Source organism: Crotalus tigris, unplaced genomic scaffold, assembly GCF_016545835.1.
Source record: "Crotalus tigris isolate CLP2741 ecotype Arizona unplaced genomic scaffold, ASM1654583v1 scf7180000024293.1627790, whole genome shotgun sequence".
Lineage (NCBI taxonomy): Eukaryota > Metazoa > Chordata > Lepidosauria > Squamata > Viperidae > Crotalus > Crotalus tigris.
This window is the reverse complement of record NW_024100466.1, coordinates 941,074-960,430: the sequence shown is the minus strand read 5'-3', so window position 1 is coordinate 960,430 and position 19,357 is coordinate 941,074. Positions and strand designations below refer to the sequence as shown.

General features: G+C 44.2%; 2 protein-coding genes across 15 annotated transcripts in view; one reads left to right on the top strand and one right to left on the bottom strand.

The window, feature by feature from the left end:
• The first annotated feature begins 642 nt into the window (after positions 1–642).
• On the top strand, positions 643–8,684 carry MTHFD2 (methylenetetrahydrofolate dehydrogenase (NADP+ dependent) 2, methenyltetrahydrofolate cyclohydrolase). Of its 2 annotated transcripts, none has more exons than XM_039324121.1 (8): positions 643–2,085; positions 3,353–3,537; positions 4,198–4,320; positions 4,613–4,765; positions 5,406–5,513; positions 6,173–6,265; positions 6,523–6,648; positions 7,920–8,684. In XM_039324121.1, exons 1-8 carry the CDS (start codon positions 1,964–1,966, stop codon positions 8,057–8,059), a joined length of 1,050 nt encoding a protein of 349 aa, XP_039180055.1. In that variant the 5' UTR covers positions 643–1,963; the 3' UTR covers positions 8,060–8,684. The 2 variants fall into 2 exon arrangements, with proteins under 2 accessions (XP_039180055.1, XP_039180054.1); XM_039324120.1 differs by lacking the exon at positions 643–2,085 and adding an exon at positions 2,262–2,755.
• The window catches only part of SLC4A5 (solute carrier family 4 member 5), a 33,542-nt gene continuing 22,373 nt past the window's right edge, over positions 8,189–19,357 (bottom strand). For 7 of the 13 annotated variants that reach the window (XM_039324107.1, XM_039324108.1, XM_039324113.1 and 4 more), the window contains 12 exons: positions 18,717–18,778; positions 17,568–17,768; positions 17,324–17,437; positions 16,668–16,781; positions 16,146–16,307; positions 15,393–15,571; positions 14,982–15,054; positions 14,376–14,444; positions 12,177–12,350; positions 10,487–10,648; positions 9,798–9,865; positions 8,189–9,263 (listed from right to left, as the gene is read on the bottom strand). In XM_039324107.1, the coding sequence (XP_039180041.1) occupies positions 9,095–9,263; positions 9,798–9,865; positions 10,487–10,648; positions 12,177–12,350; positions 14,376–14,444; positions 14,982–15,054; positions 15,393–15,571; positions 16,146–16,307; positions 16,668–16,781; positions 17,324–17,437; positions 17,568–17,768; positions 18,717–18,778 (1,547 nt within the window). In that variant the 3' untranslated portion in view covers positions 8,189–9,094. Of the gene's footprint in view, positions 9,264–9,797; positions 9,866–10,486; positions 10,649–12,176; positions 12,351–14,375; positions 14,445–14,981; positions 15,206–15,392; positions 15,572–16,145; positions 16,308–16,667; positions 16,782–17,323; positions 17,438–17,567; positions 17,769–18,716; positions 18,779–19,357 lie in introns of those variants that run through there. The other 6 variants (XM_039324109.1, XM_039324111.1, XM_039324112.1 and 3 more) reach the window with 6 other exon arrangements.

Below are 19,357 nucleotides of genomic sequence, written 5' to 3'. Positions count from 1 at the left end.
AAGGACTAAATCATATAGCTATGTTTTTGTAGGAGGTCATTGTGACAATAAACTGTCTTACTTATGGAATAATGTACAAAGCTTCCATCATGGTCCTTAATCATGTTTTAGTCTTCCTGGAAGGAGGGAGGATGATGACTTTTTTTTTTAACTATTAAGTGTATTTTACAGCTTACACTGCAGTTTTTTGGGATCTTTGTCTCTAAAGATGCCTCTTAATAGGCTTCAGCTTCTACTTACGTCTGGTGTAGTTTACTCAATCTATGCAACTATTTGGAATTATTAGAGCCAGTTTGATCTAGTGATTAAGGCAGTGGTTCTCAACCTGTGGGTCGGGACCCCATTTGGGGTCAAATGACCATTTCACGGAGGTCGCCAAACAACGCAGTCCGCCATTTCCCCCCCTTTTCCTTAGCTGTGCTACTCCCTTTTATTCTATTGGCTTTTGAAAGCCAATAGAATAGACTCTCTTGAATAGAGTCTAATTCTATTGGCTTTCAAAAGCCAATAGGAATTGTCCAGGCTGTCTCCGCCCTGCTGAGCCCGCCAAAAGTCCCATTCTGCAAATGGTGCTGCACCAGTTGAGTAGTCCTCGACTTACGACCGGTTGAGTAGTTCTCGACTTACGACCGGTTGGGGGTCGCGGCATTAAAAAGGTTGAGAACCACTGGATTAAGGCATCAGGCTAGAAACCAGGAGACAGTGAGTTCTAATCTAACCGTAGCTTTAGTCATGAAAAGCATTTAATGCTGGAAGCTCCCCAGTTTTAATTGCTATGAGATGGCCGGCAAATAAATTCTATAAAGCCAGTTGTTCTCTCAATCCAACTCACTTCACAGGGATGTTGTGAGGAAAATGGGAGAAATGGGTGTGTTCACTGTGTTATTTGAAAAAAAAACAATAAAGGTGGGATATAAATAAATAAGTCTGGATTATCTTTGACACAGAGCACAACTATCCAGCAAAATATGGCTCTTTAACCACCATATTGAGTTCAACAGGCAATACTTTGACTTTCAACTAAAGATGTAAATTTGTTAGATAGGGCCCAGTGTTCACGTCTGTTCAGTTCCTTCTGGATCTTGAGCTATCTTCTGGAATGGTTGCTCTTCCCACCAGCTTGGTGTCATGCAAATTTATGCGTGAAAATTTAAATAAGCCTTTTTCAAAACAAAAATTATCTAGTAATGTTGCCAAACTTAGGTAGTTACTGTTTTTGGTGCAATAATTTAGTATATTTTTCAAGGTTTTTCCCACTGTCATTTGCTATTAGTAATATTCCTTTCTTGAGTGGTATGGCTAAAATTTATATATATATTATCTTTAGGAACTCTTGGAGCATTGATAGGTCGAGGAGGACAAATCTTGTCCCTTTTTTCAGAAGGAGAAAAAAGGCTTAGGAATTAAGTCATTTTAACATGGAAAAAATTTACAGGAAATTGCAAAACAATTTATACATTTTGAAACAAACGTTAACACTAAAAGTCAGCGTCGATTTGTAAAGGCAGCCTTAGAAAACTTTCGGGTAATTTCCTTTGCAAATTGTAGACAGGAAATCACTTCGCACGTAAGATCCCTGCGGGGTATTCCCCGGCAAGGCTGTTCTTGGGAGCCTCGCATATAAGAGCAGTCTATCCTTCGGCTCAAACTGAGGGGGACCACGAGCCAATGAGCCCAGCGCTTGCCCCGCTTCGCCAATCAAAATTCACGGCGACCTTCTTGACCCGCCTTTTGTCCTCGCCGGTCCGTCGGCTGCGTCACTTTTCCCCTTCGCCAATCGCCGAGTTCCCCGCGGGCGTCATCACCTATGCAAAGCCGTCTCCGTTCAGCCAATGGGGCCGCGGGGGCGGGGCGGAGTCTCCCGACGGAGTTTTTATAAGGGGGCTCCCCCCCCCGCCTTCAGCCATTGCTCTGCTTCTCCTCTTCCTCCGCTGGTGGTTTCAGATCGACAGGCGCAGCGACTATGGCGCCTCTGGGGTACCCGCGCTTGCTCCTCCGAGCCTCCGCCCAGGCCGCTCTGGGAGGGGGCTGCGGCTGCAGACGCCTGCCGAGGGCTGCGCGCCGCCTGCACCTGACGGCTGCCAGGTAAACGAAGGGGGCGCGATCCGGGCTCCGCCGGGAGAGCCTCCGAAGCCCGGCGCGGTGTACCGGAGGGCGCTGCCCGGGGCTCCCGGTCCTTCGGCGGCTGCCTCTCTGGGGCGACCGAGCCGCGCTGGGCTCGCGGAGGATGAGAGCGCGCCGGGCCCCCTAGTGGCCGCTCGCCGCGCTGCCGGCTGATGAAATCGTGCGGGCTGCTTGCACCGCCCGCCCCCCCCCCTCCTCTCCTCCCCCGGCGGCAGTTGCGGGGCAGGCGAGGCGGCGGAGCAACCGGGCCGGGAAGGCGAACCCCGCACCGGGCTGCCCCGCGGGAGTGGTTAGCGGATCCGAGTCCTGCCCAGAGCCTGGCTGCGGCCGATGGGTGCCAGTCCCAGCCCTCCTCCCGGGCAAAGGGAGCCGGCTCGGAGCTCCCCGTTCGCTCCCTGTGCTCGCTCCGGATCCCCCCAGCGGGCATTTATCTTTTCTCGCCCCCACGAAAATTTGATCGAGGCAGGACAACATTGACAGCCTACTTGCAAGTGTGGAGCTCGTTGTCCCGAAAGCCCCCCGAAGCAGGAGGCGCGCAGCCCGCCCGCCGCCTTTGTCGCTCCCTTGCCCTGGGGGAGGGGGGTCGCTTGGCTTGTACGCTTTTTGCAAGGAGATCAACTCAACGCCCTCAGTAAGAAGCGAGCTCTGATCGCGACAGTTTGCCCTCTCTAGTAATGGGGTCGTCTGAAAGAAGCCCCTGAATTGCCCAGTAACAGCTTGGCTGAACAGGGTGCTCATTGGGGAAAGCAGCTTTTGGAAACCTCAGAAGGAGAGCAAACCTCTATTTAAGACTCCTGTAGGAAGCTCGTAGAGGAAACCTGCATAGGCTAGAAAGCAGGATAGTAAAGTTCAGTACCAGGAGAACTCAAACATTAGAGCCTCCCGTCCCTGGTTCAGATCTCTCCCAGCAGTCTCTGCCTAGGACGCCACAGGCTATGGAAGGGGGTACCTCACAGTGTCAGAAGGCGGTTTCTGGCGTCCAGGCTCAGGACCCCCAGTTGGGGCTCAGCTCCGAAGTTGCACCAGCCTCTGGGCAGCCGCTGTCTTCCTGCTGAGGTGCTGTGTGTGGCCTCCTCCTGCAGAGAACCTACTTCGGAGTGAGCGTTGGAGGCATTCATTTTATCTGGCCCCACGTCTGTCAACTGGGGACATTGTGCACAAATGGTCTGGGCTGCTTAGGGAAACTGAGGCTCAGTTCTGGGAAGTCTGAACAGCTCCTCCTTTGCAGGAATGAAGCAGTTGTCATTTCTGGACAGAAGCTGGCCCGGCAGATTAGGCAAGAAGCCTGCCACGAAGTGGAACAGTGGGTTGCTGCTGGCCACAAAAGGCCCCACCTCAGCGTGGTTCTAGTGGGAGAAAATCCTGCCAGCCATTCCTACGTGCTGAACAAGACCCGAGCGGCCGCTGACGTGGGTGAGTTTGCCTGAGCTGACTTTCCCAGCTAGCTGTTGAGGCTCTTTCTTAGTTGTAGGGAGTGGGGGGGGGGAAATCTGGGGTGTCTGTCCACCTTCTCTTTGGGCTTCTGCCAGGCAGCGCTTGCTTGAGCAGTTCCGTGGGGCTGTTCTTCAGAGGAAGAAAGGGTGGGATTGTCTTTTGAGGGTTCATCTGCCCCCTCCTCTTGGAGACAGACAGATGCTACGGCTTCACGTCAGAGTCAGTCAGTGTAACATGCAGATTTTAGAACAGTTCAAGCCCAGATCATAAAACAACCAAATGCAGTATAAATCTCAAAGTCTCCAACTTTGGTAGTGATTCCAAAGTCTTTATGACTGGGAAACAGAATTTAGCAACTGGACAGGAAATTTCAGGCCCTTCAGTGTTTTATGGCAGATGAGGATGGACCTTGCGGGAGGGTTTGTCATTTAAAGCTGCATTCTGGGTTGTTCCTGCAACTGGTAGACGTGGTGGCAGCAGCTAGGACTGCAGTCCTAAAGGAGGATCTCTGGCAGCTGCTGAGAGGTGTTCCCTAATTGCACGTCACCAGCCTCTTCTATTCTGGGCCACACCAACTGGCATGTGGAGAGGGTGTTTCAAGTAACTTCCATCTCCTTATATTGCATTTGTTTCTTACAGGAATTAGTAGCGAGACAATCCTGAAACCGGCCTCTGTCACAGAGGAGGAGCTGCTTGATTTAATTGTCAAACTAAACCACGATACCAATGTCGATGGCTTGCTTGTGCAACTTCCTTTACCAGGTGAGCAAATCCTGGGCTTTTGAGGGGAATTTGTATCGGACATTCCTGACCTTTGGAATGCCCCAAGTTGAACTGTAATGCTGTGAGGTGCCCTGTTCCTTCTGAGTTTTGTAAGTCCAGTTAGTTGCACTTTGTGCAGTAACCCTCTTCCAGATTAATTCCTAGCATCCGGTAACATTTTGCACTCTTCTTAAGGAAGACTGTCACTTGCTATTAACTCTCCTTGCTAATGTCCTGTTTTGTGGTCAGACATGTGAAATCCGTCACACAGAGAGCCTCCCCTTTCTTGCAGAGCACATTGACGAGCGAAAGGTCTGCAATGCTGTGAACCCCGAGAAGGATGTGGATGGATTCCATGTGGTGAACGTAGGCCGCATGTGCCTGGACCAATATTCCATGTTGCCCGCCACACCTTGGGGCGTGTGGGAGATCATCAAGAGGACAGGTAAGAGCAGGGCACATATCCTGTGGCACAGTGGTCAGAATGCAGCTGACTAAGCCTTCCATCCTTCCGAGGCCAGTAAAATGATTGTTTTTTTGGGGGGGGGGGGGCGACATGGCTGACTCTGAAAGCCACTCAGACTGCTGTAAAGAACTGTGGAGTGGTACAGGTAGTCCTCGACTTACAGCAGTTTGCTTAGTGATCGTTCAAAGTTACAACGGCACTGAAAGGGACTTACGACTGTTTTTCACAGTTATGATCATTGCAGCATCCCCAGGGTCACGTGATTTACATTTGGATGCTTGACAACTGACTCATATTTATGTTGGTTGCAGTGTCCTGGAGTCCCCCCCTTTTCCGACCTTCTGAAGGTAAAGTCAGTGGGAAAGCCAGAGTCACTTAAGAACCCTGTTACTAATTTAACAACGGCAGGGACTCATTTAACAGATGTGGCAAGAAACGTTGTAAAATGGGGCAAAAATCTCTTTTAACAGATTTCTCACTTAGCAACATAAATTTTGGGCTCAGTTGTGGTCGTAAGTCGAGGACTCCCTGTATAGAAGCTTTATAGATGCTGTTGGTTTTGCTTATCCCGTTGATGGCAACATTCCTAGGAGGGACTTTTTTGTGTGCTTTATTGCAGGGATCCCAACCCTGGGCAAGAACGTGGTGGTGGCTGGGCGATCCAAGAACGTCGGCATGCCCATTGCAATGCTGCTGCACACTGACGGACGGCATGAGCGCCCAGGAGGTTAGGAGTCCAGAGGGGCTAACGCACAGTTTTGGCAAAAGAGCCAGTTGAGATGTCATTGTGGCACATGGAGGCACTTTTCAGGAGGGGTGACATGGCCAAGAAGCCAGCTTGCGGCCTAAAAGCCAAAGCAGGCAGAGAGCAGGGAGCTGTGTCTTTGTGTTGTCACATTTCCAAGGTGCTGGGTTCTTGGAATTGAGAGCCCTCTAGACAGGAAGGTAGATGTGAATGGCCAGTTGGGGGGGCGGAGGGGGAGGGAGCATGCTTCTTCCTCCAGGCTGCTATCCATGCACTGTGATATCTTGGGATCAGTTGTCTTCTCAGGCACGTGCAAAGGTCCCTCAACTGTAGCCTGGTCTGAGGGGCTTTCTGTTAAAAAACTGGATTGCTTAGTCCAAGAGTTGTTTTGTGTGGGACAGAATTTATGGTTCTTTCATCCCAAACCATCCCAGATCTTGATCCTAGCATCTCTTCTAGTTGTTACTACTATTGATTGTGATGCAGGAATTTAGCAAGTGGTTTGCAAAACTTTCAGGCTCTCTAGTAAACATGAGCTTCGTTCATTTCTGCTGTATATGGCTATTAAATGGGTCCAGAGTAGATTGCTCTGTTATTATTATTATTGTTATTTTTATTATTTTATTGTATTTTATTTTTAGGGGATGCAACGGTAACAATTTCTCATCGCTACACTCCAAAAGAGCAGCTCAAACAGCACACAATCCTTGCTGACATTGTGGTTGCAGCTGCAGGTAAGGCCTTGAACGGCTTGTTTGGGAAAGAAAGTTGAAAAAAAGAAGCTCCTGAGGGGACACTGTTGACCCCCAGGTGACCATGCTAGGAAGCCCTCTGCAGGGATCCTTCTGCATTCTGGAAGTAATGTGGAGCCTCTTGGGAGGGGTCCCACACCAAAGGCCTGGCCATGGATCTGCGTTTTCTACCTTTTTTTCAATTCAGGAAGCAAATCATAGTAGTGTCTTATATTAACTACTGTTTTGTTAACTTTCAGGCATTCCCAATCTGATTACAGCCGATATGATCAAAGAAGGAGCTGCTGTAATTGATGTTGGCATAAACAGAATCCAGGATCCTGTCACCGCCAAGCCAAAACTTGTTGGAGATGTGGATTTTGAAGGTAGGCAATTGATTTGTCAAGTCTGAATCCCTTCTTGGGGATTTCAGCTACTGGAGCTATAATATCACCTGCCTCTACATGCTCACTCCAAGGCAGAAGGTAAGTTGTAGTTTTGAGCAAGTTAGATGGCAAATCTTTGGACAATTTGCATTATCTTTCCAAATGGCAGGAAATGAAGTGGTTGGTAATATAACTAACTGATAAATACTTTGTATGTATCAGTTATATGAGTTAGTTATATCAGTTAGTTATACTAGCCTGTAGTTCTTTCCTGTAACTTTATACTGGATCTCTCTGTATTTGGAAAAACTTTTGGTAGGCTATGCAATTTGGAAAGTTATTGTGGATCTCTGTATGTGATCTTATTTCAGTAATTCAGGGCAAATGTCAGAGAATAAGTTTCCATTATTTGGAGCCTGATCTTGAATTTCTATACAGTTAGCAAAAGCTAGAGGCCATTGTGAAAAGGAGGATATTCTATTAACGGGGAACTTAGTTACAAGGCAAGGGACTTGCAATTCAGAAATTCAGTGCAATGCAGTTCAGTGGTGAGAAAAGTAAGGTTTTACACAGGCAAGAAAAAGTAAATGCACAATTATAGAATATGAGGTACTTGGCTCAAGAACAGTAAATGTGAGAGGGTTTTAGGAGTCCTAGTGGACAATCACTTAAATATGAGCCAGCTGCCAAAAAAGCCAACACAGTCCTAGGCTGCATTAATAGAGGGATAGAATCAAGATCACATGAAGTGTTCATACCACTTTATAACGCCTTGGTAAGGCCACACATGGAATACTGCATTCACTTTTGGTCACCATGACACAAAAAAAGTTTTCAGACTCTAGAAAGAGTGCAAAGAAGAACAACAAAGATGATTAGGGGACTAGAGAGTAAAGTATGTGATGAACGGTTGCAGGACAGGATAGCAATCTTCCAGTATTTGAGGGTCTATCACAGAGAAGAGAGGGGGTCAACCTAGTCTCCAAAGCACTTGAGGGCAGGACAAGAAGTAACATGGAAGATTATTAAAGAGACATCCAACCTAGAACTAAAGATAAATTGTCTGACAGTGAGAACAATTAACCAGTGGAACAGCTTCCCTCCAGGGTGCTCCATCACTGGAGGCTTTAAGAAGAGATTGGATATTTATTTGTCCAGATGCTGCTTGAGCAGGAGGTTGGACTAGAAGCCCTCCAACGTCCCTTCCAAGTATTCTGTTATTCTTAGATCCTGTCATCTGAATGCTGCATTTCCTCTTTCCCTTTTTTCAGGAGTCAAACAAAAAGCCAGCTACATCACGCCAGTCCCTGGTGGGGTCGGCCCCATGACTGTTGCTATGCTCATGAAAAACACTATTATTGCTGCCAAGAAAATGCTAAGAGCCCAGCATCTAGAAACCTTCAATGCTTGATGATGGACCTTGTGGCCAAAAGTGACATTCCAGATTGTCTCCCAACAACAGGCTAGAAGCCCTAGAAGCAATGCAGTATTTATTTATTTGATGAAATGTTTTGGCTAGCTGCTCTGCAATATTTATATAAAGCAATTTTCCTCCAAAGCAGAGGAGCTCCTGCCAGTTGTACACATGATTCCGACCTTTCAAACTGCTATTCTGAAATGCAGGAAATGAGAACACAACTTGAATGGGAAAGTAGGCAGCCTGAAAGAGTAACAAAGGGCCAAAAATGTGTCTTTGTAGTAGAAATGTTTTAACGTACACTTGAACTGACTAACCTCGACTGAACCCAAGATATAAATTATTTGTTAGGATTATAGTGCAGCTAATCTGGAGTCAAAAGTTATTATTTTCTACAAAGCCATATTTATATTTGATAATGCCTAGCAAAGCAGTTGGTAGCCTGATCAATACTCAGTTTTTTCCTGTTTTAAAGGAAGAATTGGCTTGAAAGCTTGACGATGCTTAGACAAAATAAGGTGAGCTCTCCATGCTTATTCCAACTTGCTTTGTGTTTATCTGGCAAGTAGTAATATTGCAGGATGTACCTGAATAAAAACAATTGTTATTTGCTTGTAAAGTCTTGCGTTCCATCATATATTTTGTCAGGTTGAACTTGTGGCTGGCAGTCTGGGAGAAAGCATCAGCTTTTCCTGCTCGACTTTGCAGGTTCCCTCTGCTGCGAGGGCAGAATAAGTTCAACTTAAAGATGCTGCAGAATGCTGGGAACATCTCATCATCACAGTGTTCAACAAGGATGCAATCTGATAAGCTAAAATTGCTTCCAGTCTAAGGAATTCCTTTACCCCATAGACTCTGGGGTCCTGAAATATCTTCCCCACAGTGTCTCAGTAAAAATCTCTGGGTTTCTCACTGCTTGAGTTCCACAGCTCATCTAAGGTTTATGTTCAATTCTTTAGTGGTGGATAAGGCCCAGGATGACCCTGTGACCTCCGAGTCTGCAACATAGGGGGAAAAGACATGTGGACACTAGAGGGTAGTTTCGCTGCCCATGTCCTGTGGGTGCTGCCTTTCGGTGTCGGTATCTTCATAATTGGATCCCATCTCTATCTTCACCTGGGGTACAGTACAGACGGGGCTTCGAGAATAGCTGAAGGCAGGAGAAGACGGGCAGGAAATCTTCAAGTGGAGTGTAATACTACAAGAAAGGCAAATAAATTGGAATTAGGAATCTATCTCAGACAAGAAGTTGTAGTCAAGGCAATTAAGATCAATATTATTTCTTTGCCCTTTATTTCTCTTTAACCTGGCAAGCAAAAATGGTGCCACGGCATGGAAACTGCTGCCTAGTAAAGCTTTTTCTCTCTGCCTGAATAGAGTAAGCAATTTTCCCAGTCAGCTCCAGAACGTTCCAGATTAATTCTAAATTCCACTTTACTCTGGGACAGTGTAGGACATCTATCTCTTTCTTGCTATTTATGTTTTGCTATTCTCAAAGGAAGAGGAGAAAGAAGGAGGAGGAGAAAAGACAAGTGATCAAGTTATGAATCAGATTGTGAAAAGCACAGTCAGCACTGATATGAAGACAAAAAGAAAAACTAAATGTTATTGCAACTGACATAACTGATTGCTTTTATTGTAGAAAATTTAATACTTACAAACCTATACTAGTAAATTTGAGAGCTGTAAACAAATGAAAACCAACGCAAACTCAGTGAAATATATTTGTTACCTGTGATCTGGATCAGAATTGTTAGGGGAGGAATCAGAATGCAAAACTCCAACTGGAAGATTCTTCTCCTGGAGGGAAACATAAGATTGCACGTGAAGCTGTTTCCAGATAAGGAAAAACAAAACAGCCAGTGAAGAGATGAGAAGAAAAAAGGGTAAAAAAGGCAAAACCACTTTGGCAATAAGCTTCCTTTTCCTGGATTCTCTTTGTCACTTTGAAGGGGAAGGAAATTAATCCGCGGCTGCACAAAAGCTTAGATCAACCACGGCCTGAAAAATCAGGATGTGACGATGTCTTGAACAAGGAAAGACAGCAAGGATTGAAACATGGGAACCCGAGTTACATAACTTTCATGCTCAGCCCAGTCTTTTAAGGTTCCTTCCCTTCGTTAACTGGCCTGGGGCACAGCCACTTGAATGTTCTCATTAGAAGCCCTACTGGGACAGCTGGAACTAACAGCATCTGCATCAAACTGCAATGCTGCCAAAACGACAACATGCAATGAAATAAACATCTGATGCAAATACATCAGTTGGTATAATTGGAGTGATTTTGCATGCCCACAGCCAGAGTCAGCACGCTCTGCAAGGAGTGTGGGCCTGGTGCCAGGTGAGGTGGTCAGACACTTGTGCCAAAATACCACCCAGTGGCCTGCCTTCCATCCCTCCCTCCCTGGGTTTCTAACCCACCTCATCAGGGTGCTGCTCCTCTGTTCTTTGGCCTTTCTTTTTCTTTTCTTTCTTCTTGTTATCCACCTTCTGTTTTTCAGGAATAATGTTATCAATCCAAGCCAGATCGTGCTGGGAAAAGACAAAATCCAACATCTTCCGGACTAAAATCAAAGCTAAAATCTGAAAGGTGAAAAACAATATAAAAATAAGCATCGTAGGTCACAATAGTGAGCCATTTCTGCAAGTCGCTCGGCTAGGCCACAGCCACCCCCCTCCAAGCTGCTATAATCACTCTCCATTTGGTGTTGAAAAGGAAGGGATTGTGCTGTGCACAGGAGAAAGGGCAAGATTTATTACACTGTACTCTTTAAGACAGGTTGGCCTGGAAGCAAGAGAGAAAGATTATTCCTCATTGTCATGCTGAGAGACTGCTCTCCTGCAGCTACCACCATTGATTATATAATTATTGGTCACATCGGAGTTATGGAATTTATTTTTCAAATGGACAATAAGCCGTGCCCTTCATTTCTTAATCAATTTGTGAGCTTATTTATGAGCTAAAAGAGGCTCTCTTTAACTACAGCTTAGTACCGTACCCCTTTTTGAAGAGGGTTGCTGAAGGCAGCCAAAAGAAGCACGGACTACTTTTTCTGGTGAAATAAGGATAAAATCTGTGACTTTTAATTTACTACATTTAAAATAATTTGTAGTTTTGTAGTGGGTGGTGTTGGTGGTTGAAATCTTCCGATTTTCCAGAAAAAGGAAAGGAGAGAAAAAAGAAAGAAATAACATTTTTGACCACTAGAGGGAGACGTCTAATTTTGATTTGGAATCTGTTATTAAAAGAGAGAAACATTTTTCAAAAGTCTATACAGAAAATCAAACACACAATAAATTCTCTAGTGTTTAAAGGTGTCAATGACACAGAGGAGATTAAAAAAGATTATCAGCCCACTCTAGGAAACTATCAACTCACTGTGTCAACTCTACAAATGCTGGATAATTCAAATAACTTGGCTGTTCCTTTGGAATAGAAAGCTAACATCAGTTTCTATTATGATGATGGTTTGAATAAAAGCCTCCTAGTGCAATTGAAACAAGAGTGTCAAATTTATAACTCTTAAGAAGCCAACTTTCGGACTTTTTCCTTCTGGACATCAACAAGGTGGAGAATTTTTTGAGAAAGAAAAGTATGATTGATATCTTAGAGATGGAAATTTCACAGGCCGAGAACTCCTTGAAGAAAAGTGACACCCTTGAGAGAAAAAAAAACCCTCATTCCATGAAGACAAGATAGATCACAATGGGTTGGACACAACTTTGCAACTAACAACAACAACATATGTATACAATAAGTTTGTAAATGTATACCCTTTTTTTTGATGTTTTGTTTTGTTTAGCTTTGTTTGTCTGTTCCTTTTGTAAAACTGTGAAAACCCTAATGTAGTTTTGGAGATTTTTAAGAAGAAACTGGACAATCACCTGTCTGAGATGGTATAGATTCTCCTGCTTGAGCAGGGGGCTGGACTAGAAGACCTCCAAGGTCCCTTCCAGCTTCTATTCAGATTGACTGACTATCAATTGTGATTCAGGCTACTGCTGATTGATTTAAGAGTGGATCACCACCAAAGGGCACATCTTTTGGACCAAAATTTATAAGTGGAACTGGGCCCCAGAGCAAGTTGTAACATGATATGGAGGTGCCTACCATCACAGGGAAGATAATGGCTGCCACGGTGGATTTCATGATCCAGAGGATGGCCAAGCAGACAATCTGAATGGTAGTGAAGAAATGGATTTTTCGAAGGGGCACATGGCGCAAGTAGACATAATCTGGTTGGTGCTTGGCTGGCATCAAGAAGAGTTTGCAGCGTTCCCAAAACTATTAAGGGGGAAAAAAAAAACCAATGAAATATTAATACTAGCTGCAGGCAAAAAGCACTTGGAAAGCGGTAGGAACAGATGCTATTGCCAGCTGCATCTAAGAAACTGCATCAAAACAGGATTTTTACCAAGAATAGCCGAAGGCTTAAAAAGTCAAGATGTCAGCCATATCAGTGCAACTGAAATATCTACCCACACAAAACAGACAAAAAACATTGTGCTCTCCATTGTGGTTGCCATCGATCTTTTGCTCATATCCTGCTGAAATCCCTGATTGCTATAATTCTTTCTCCTAAACAGATGATGCTAGGTAATAAACTTTTATAAGCAGTGCTTTTTTTCAAAAAAAAAAAAAAAAAAAGGTGCCGGAACTCACGTCATACAACCCGCCTTGCCTACCCTATAAGGTTCCATCCAAAAAAGATGCTGGAACTCCGTTCTGGGCGTTCTATGAGAAAAAAAGCTCTGTTTATAAGGCACTTAGCACCAGGTGCTTCTCTACTTTCTTACAGTGTTGTGTGAAGTTGAGGTGTACCATAATGTCCTTCCGGACTGTGTCACCAATGGGGTTTATTAGCTATGAGGTTAGGGGAGGAGCCCTCTCATGCACACACAATGTATAAGGTCAAAATCCTGGCCTACTGACCCTGCTTCCTGCCCACATCTCATCTGAATGGCCCACAAAGCTCCCTTCCCATTCACACTGACTGTAGGACTTGCACCCAGCAGTGACTCCAAATGAGAAAAAGTCTCAGTGGAGCATCTATACCTATGCTCCAAAAAACACTGGAAAAATAATCCAGATTTTTCAAAGTTCATATGTATTATTTAAATTTATGATCCTTTTCAGGTTGAATTCATACCCAGTTTGGGGATAGATATAGCTTTGTTTAATCTGCCATCTGCCACATTTCCCTGTTTTTCTCTTGGGCCCCTCATCAAATTCCAGTGTGATCAACAATTGTATCTTCTAACAATTGGAACATTTAAAAACACTGGTTAGGTTCACGAATTGCACACAACCTTATGTTTTGTTTTGGCGATTTTGCAATATGTGGAATCAGCCACTGTAGTTTTAGTTATGTGTGAACTAAACAACTATTTCTTATTCAGTGAACTATGGTTTAAAAATCAGTTTTGCAGAAAGTATGAATCTAACCACTGTTTTATGTGGCTCTTTGATGGCATAATTTTTTTCTTGAAAAAGTAGATTGTGTCTTACAGTTTTGACTCTGGGTAGTGACATAGGCTATGAATGGTCTACTGGATGACCCTTTTCTGAAGACTTATATTGTGCTGATTATGTGTTTTAGTTACACAACAACTAGAGAAGTGCAAAACTCTCTGGGTAGCTTATCTGAACCATTATTCAGAAACTTACTGTCCAGAATGACTAGTGCCTGGGTCTGTCTTGTATTGTGCCCTAATTACTTCCAGGCCCAATTAAAAAGGGCTCTAGAGGAAGCAGATCACTTGAACTTTTAGTTATACATCTTTGCCCCTGTCAAGTAAGGCTGTCAAGTTGCTTTCTCAGAGTTGGAGGCTATTCAGGCATATATGGAGATGTGCTCAACTCTAATAGGGATGATTGGCTATGGGTTGTAGGGTCTTCCGTGTCTTGCAACTTTCTAACCTATAACTCTGGACTGGACCACACTGCTCTGACAGAGTTGGTAGACAAACTGGGGGTCCTCCTGGTTGAAGAGAAGATGGCAGCCATGGTCTGTTGCACCTATTCCTAGATCAGGAGAATCTGCTAATGATCGCTCCCTGTAGGGATTGTAGGCAATGGCCTTAAAGGGCAGAAGAAAGAGCCGGCACCAAGTCGACTCTTTCAAGATATTGGTTGGTTTCTTGAAAGGGTCCTTTGGATCAGAAGTCCAGTTTTGTCTCACCCTCTTCCTCCATGCCTAATAAAAAGCAGGAAGAAGCCCAATCTGGCAAGGTGGCTTTTTGCATGGAAATTCAGTGGTGACCGACAGCACAAATGCAAAGCTCCCAGCAGAAGCCCCTGTATGCATACCTGAATGCCATTGAGTGAGGCCACTCCCATGTAGAGAAAGATTCCGTACAGGACTGGCATGGGGATATACTGCGGCAGAGAAAGCAAGCAGCCAGGTAAGGGACACACACACACATTGCTAAGTTCCAAAAGGTGAACCCGCTTTTCAGAAATAAACTATTTAAAACTGCAATCTGATACAGGTGATCCTCGCTTATTGATTGCCTCATTTAGTGACTGTTGGAAGTTATGATGGTGGGGAAAAAAGGCTTTGTGACCAGTCCCCATATTTCCATTGCAGGATCCCCAGTCATGTGATTGCCATTTGTGTGCTTCGCAATTGCCTTGTCAACAAGCAGAGCTAATAGAGAAGGCAGAAGTAAAATGGCAGATTGTGGTTACGGGATGTTTGCTTAACAATCAAGGGGGATTCCCACTTGGCAACCAGGGCATTTACTGACCAAGTTGCCAATCCCAGTTATGGTCACTAACTAAGGACTAGCTGTACTGCAAGGAATGAATTTTATTTTGAGTAAATGGCTATTAATCTTGCCTGTCATTTCAGGGGGTAGTTTAAAATTTCTGGGCCATTTGCTGAGTCCACATCACAAGGCTAAGCTACTTTACCTTGAGGATAGGTGCCAGGAAGACCGAAATCCCAGTCAGAATGAAGACGACAATCCCTGTGACTCTCTGCTCCCTAATAGAGACCAGAAGGCAGGGGTGGAATTCTGTCCTTGAGTGCAACGTTTACATATTTTATAGATTCCCAGGTTTAACGACTCCTTCTGGTGTGCCTGATGTTGAAATATCACTCACCCCAATATTCCGTGGTGTTTGTTCCGGAGGAGCTGCAGAGTTCAACCGCAAAGAGCAGAAAGCAAATCTGGAGCAATACCTATTTTCACCCAATCCTTATACTGCGACTGAGAGATGCAGCTCTAGAAGCCTGCTTAACTGTTTTCCCTCATCCCAGCATTTTTGCATCCTTGACTCAGGTGAGAAAGACCTTCTCAATGGCTTCCAAGAAACCCTCACCTCACTCCCAGGAACTGTGGTTGTTCTCCTGGTGCGCTGGTCTCTGTCTCCATCTTCAAACTATCAATGTGCGCTATGGAAATTACGGTGGCTGCCACGTACCAGGGCAGCCCCATGAATGAACACACCGCCAAGAGGACTCCAACCCAGAACAAGTCCAGATGGTAGCCTGAAGCTTTCTAAAACACAGAGGTAAGGACAGTTGAACAAAGGGGGAAAGGAGGCAACCCCCCCCAAAAAAACTCTGAGTTGTAAACTATGCTGAAGTTTTTTCTTTGTCCAAAGTAAGAGAAAACTAAAATCAATATACCATAATCCAGTTTGATTTTTTTATTGGCCCTTTGGGACATGCAGGGATGTGACTCAAATACACAACCCAACGTAATAGATAGGGAAGCAGAAGGAATGATGGAAACTCTTCTGAGCACTCACTGGTTCACTTTGCCAACAGTTACTTTCTTAGCTGGAGAGGCAAATTAATAAATACAAAATTCAAACATTTCCTTGGTGAGCACAATATGCTGGTAAACTATTATACCCAAACAATACAACATGCCATAGAAAGCTAACCAAGTTTAAAATAAACCCAGTTAGATTCTCTGTTTTAAGCTGATCTTGGTTTAATATATCGTACCAACTCCATTGCCTCGTGTCTGAATCCTTGCCCAATGTGGTAGAAATGGGGTTAAACGGCATCCCAACTTTCTTTGTGTACCAAGTCTCAATCGCAGTGTACAAGAAGAAAAAACAGACCTTCAGCTTGTGCTCCTTTCTGTTCACAATGACTGCTGTAATTTGCTGGTCCATGAAGATCAGGATCGTGACCAAAAGAGCCGGAAGGGCACTCGCCAAGTAGATCCACCAAGGGTTTTTTCCAAAGGGGAACACGAACCACCCTCTATCCAAGCGGGTGGGCTAGAAGTAGAATTCAGAAAGAGCGGGTTACCACAGAGACTCGGCAACCGAGAGGTTGATGCTCCTTATAGGCTCCCTTTTATGTGCTTGCTGCTATTCTCAGCTGGCTCCTAAGCTATATACGGCTCAGAACATATATATTCTGCCGTGGGCAGAAAAGTCATTTCTCTCTCTCTTTACATTTTGACATGAGAGAAGCCCTAAGAAGAATGTTTCCCAAGGCAACCATCAAAAAATGGATCACTCCAAAACAACACATTCTTCAGAAATCCATATACCATGCTGCACAGCCAGGCACTTGCCTGGGCGAAGCAGTTTGGGAGCCTTCTTTAAGCCAAGGTGTAGCATTCGTTTATTTACCTTAAATTCTGTAGGCACTTGCAGTTTTGGAGTGTTCAGCCCACACAAAACATCAAGACCAACAAACATTAGTATGGACATGAAGATAGAGAAGTCACTAATAAATTTACGGAACTAGAAAGAAGGAGAGAAAACACACATGTACGAGAAATAGCTATGTTAGAATGTCAGCTGGAGAAGAAAAGAACTTCATGCAATCCTTTGGCTGTCAGAGAGAAACACAGAACAGTCGTTTGCCAACATTACTTTCAGTCGAGCCCTAGTAGGTTATTTGCTACCGCCAGAGCCCCCTCTGACTGTGAAGTTAGAATAGTGAACTTCTTTCTGCTCCCCTTCAGAGGAAATGGAAAAGCAAAGGGTGACCAAGGGGACGCTGCCTCCTTGGAAGTGGCTCCAGAAATGCTGCCACAATCCAGAAAAGGTGCAATTTGCAGGGACACAGGCCAGTTTCTCTCATTGTGCTAAGGCCTTACAGTTTTTGAACCCCCTGGTTGCAAATCAGTGCATTCATCTCAAGTATCCCCCCCCCCAGTTCATTTTCAAGTAGAACCTTGAGGATGTAGAAAGCTGAAGCTACTAGAGAAAGCAATCCAAGGGACAGGACACCGGAGCAGAGAGAGGGAAGGGTGTGTCAAAACCTAGTTGGGTATCCAAACCTTAATGATACTGGGCACATGCAACTTGGGAGTATCCAATCCAAAACAGAGGTCTATTCCACAGAAGAACAAGATGGAGAAGACAATGGAAAAGTCAGCAATTAGGCCCCTGACCTAAAAGTGGAGGGTTGAAAGGAAGAAAAAAAAAGAGAACAAGTTATAGGGCATTACAGAACATTATTTAATGTCTTCTGGAAGAGGAAGACCTTTTTTGACAGCCAAGTCATTGCTTGGAGAATCTTACCTTGGTTGGAAAATAGCGGCTACACTTGAACTTTTTCAGAGTCAGAGTCATGGAATATGTTCCAAAGAAGAGAATGAAAGACATGAGAGCCAAATCAGGGACAAATTTACAAGACGTCCCCACCAGACTTCCTCCATATTTCAGGCACTCCTTTTTGCTCAACTGAGTCCAGTCCAGAACTGTTACATTAATAGGGTTATACTTGAAGGATAAGAAAATAAACCATATTATTCAGGTACTGAAGAATAAAACTAAGTAAGTTAACTCCTATGTGCAAGAGATACAAGCCTGCTAATTCTTTAAAACAGGGGTCCTCAACCTTGGCCACTTCAAGACTTGTGGAGTTCAAAGCAAAGCTGGCTGAGGAATTCTGGGAGTTGAACTCCACAAGTCTTGAAATGGCCAAGGTTGAGGACCCCTGTTTTAAATATTATATATAACAGAATAACAGAGTTGGAAAGGGACTTCTGAGATCTTCTAGTCCAATCCCTGCTCAGGCAAGAAACCCTATACCATTTCAGACAAGTGGCTGTCCAATTTCTTCAGTGATGAAGCACCCACATCCTCTGAAGGCAAGCCATTCCACTGGTTGATTGTTCTCACGGTCAGGAAATTTCTTCTCAGTTCCAGGTTGCTTCTCTCCTTGATTAGTTTCCATCCGTTGCTTCTTGTCCGGCCTTCAGGTGCTTTGGAGAATACCTCTCTCTTGTTTGGGGCAGCCCCTGAGATATTCGAACACTGCTATCTCTAGTCCTTTTCACTAGATAGGCATATCCAATTCCTGCACATATGTATCTATATTTCTATATCTATCTGCATATTACATGTGTATTTTGCATGCAGGGTTTTCCAAAGTTATCAATTTAAGTGTGCTTATTAGGAAGTGGATGAGAAACCATTCTGATCATTGCCATTAAATGGTCAGGATTGATCACTGGAACAAGGAATTGTTCTCACAGCTCTAAGAGGTTCTAACTGATGTCTCTTGAAGTCTCTCTGCGCTGATTAGATAAGGGATGGACCAACTTTTTGAGGGCCAGGAAGTTGCCACCCACCACTGATGAGAAAAGAGAGGTACTATAATCAGTCTTTGCTCTTGCAAAGATATACATCGTATTTTGGATTGGAGGAAAAGAGGAAAAAACTTACCATAGAAATGTTAACATTGTTTGGTACCAATGGAACTGAAGCATTGAACAATGTTGTATTTGCTGCAGAAAAGGAGTTTGTAATTATTAAAAAATATATTAAGAAAAAATATTACTCCATAATACAATACCATATTTTTCGTTTGAACCTTCTGAAAAATTCTCTTTTGGCTACACATATTAAAGGGGTCTAATCAGCTTCATTTTTGATCACCATCTCACCATCCGGAAAACCCCTGTTTCAAGTATTTACAGAACTCTCTGAGCTTGGAATCCAATGAAAAGAAGAACTGTAAGAATTACATCCCCACAGCTTGTAAATAAACAACTGCTTATGTGAACAGTTCAATAAGCTACAATGTTGTTCTAATTCGTGCAGAAATGTCTCCCTAATTAACCTAAGATGTGCTCTTTCAACTGGCATCTGAGAAAGCAAGGAGGAGGCATCTGATTCCAATTTAGTCCGAGGACAGAATTCATAGCTGGGGTGGATCCTATCTACATATTACTTTCTTCTCCAGATGTTTTTGGTGACAATCAAAATCCACTATGCAGTAATATAGAGACACCTCAATCTACAGCAATGTGATCTAATCATAGTGGATCTAGATGGTCTGTATTGTCACAGAGTTCTGAGGTGGA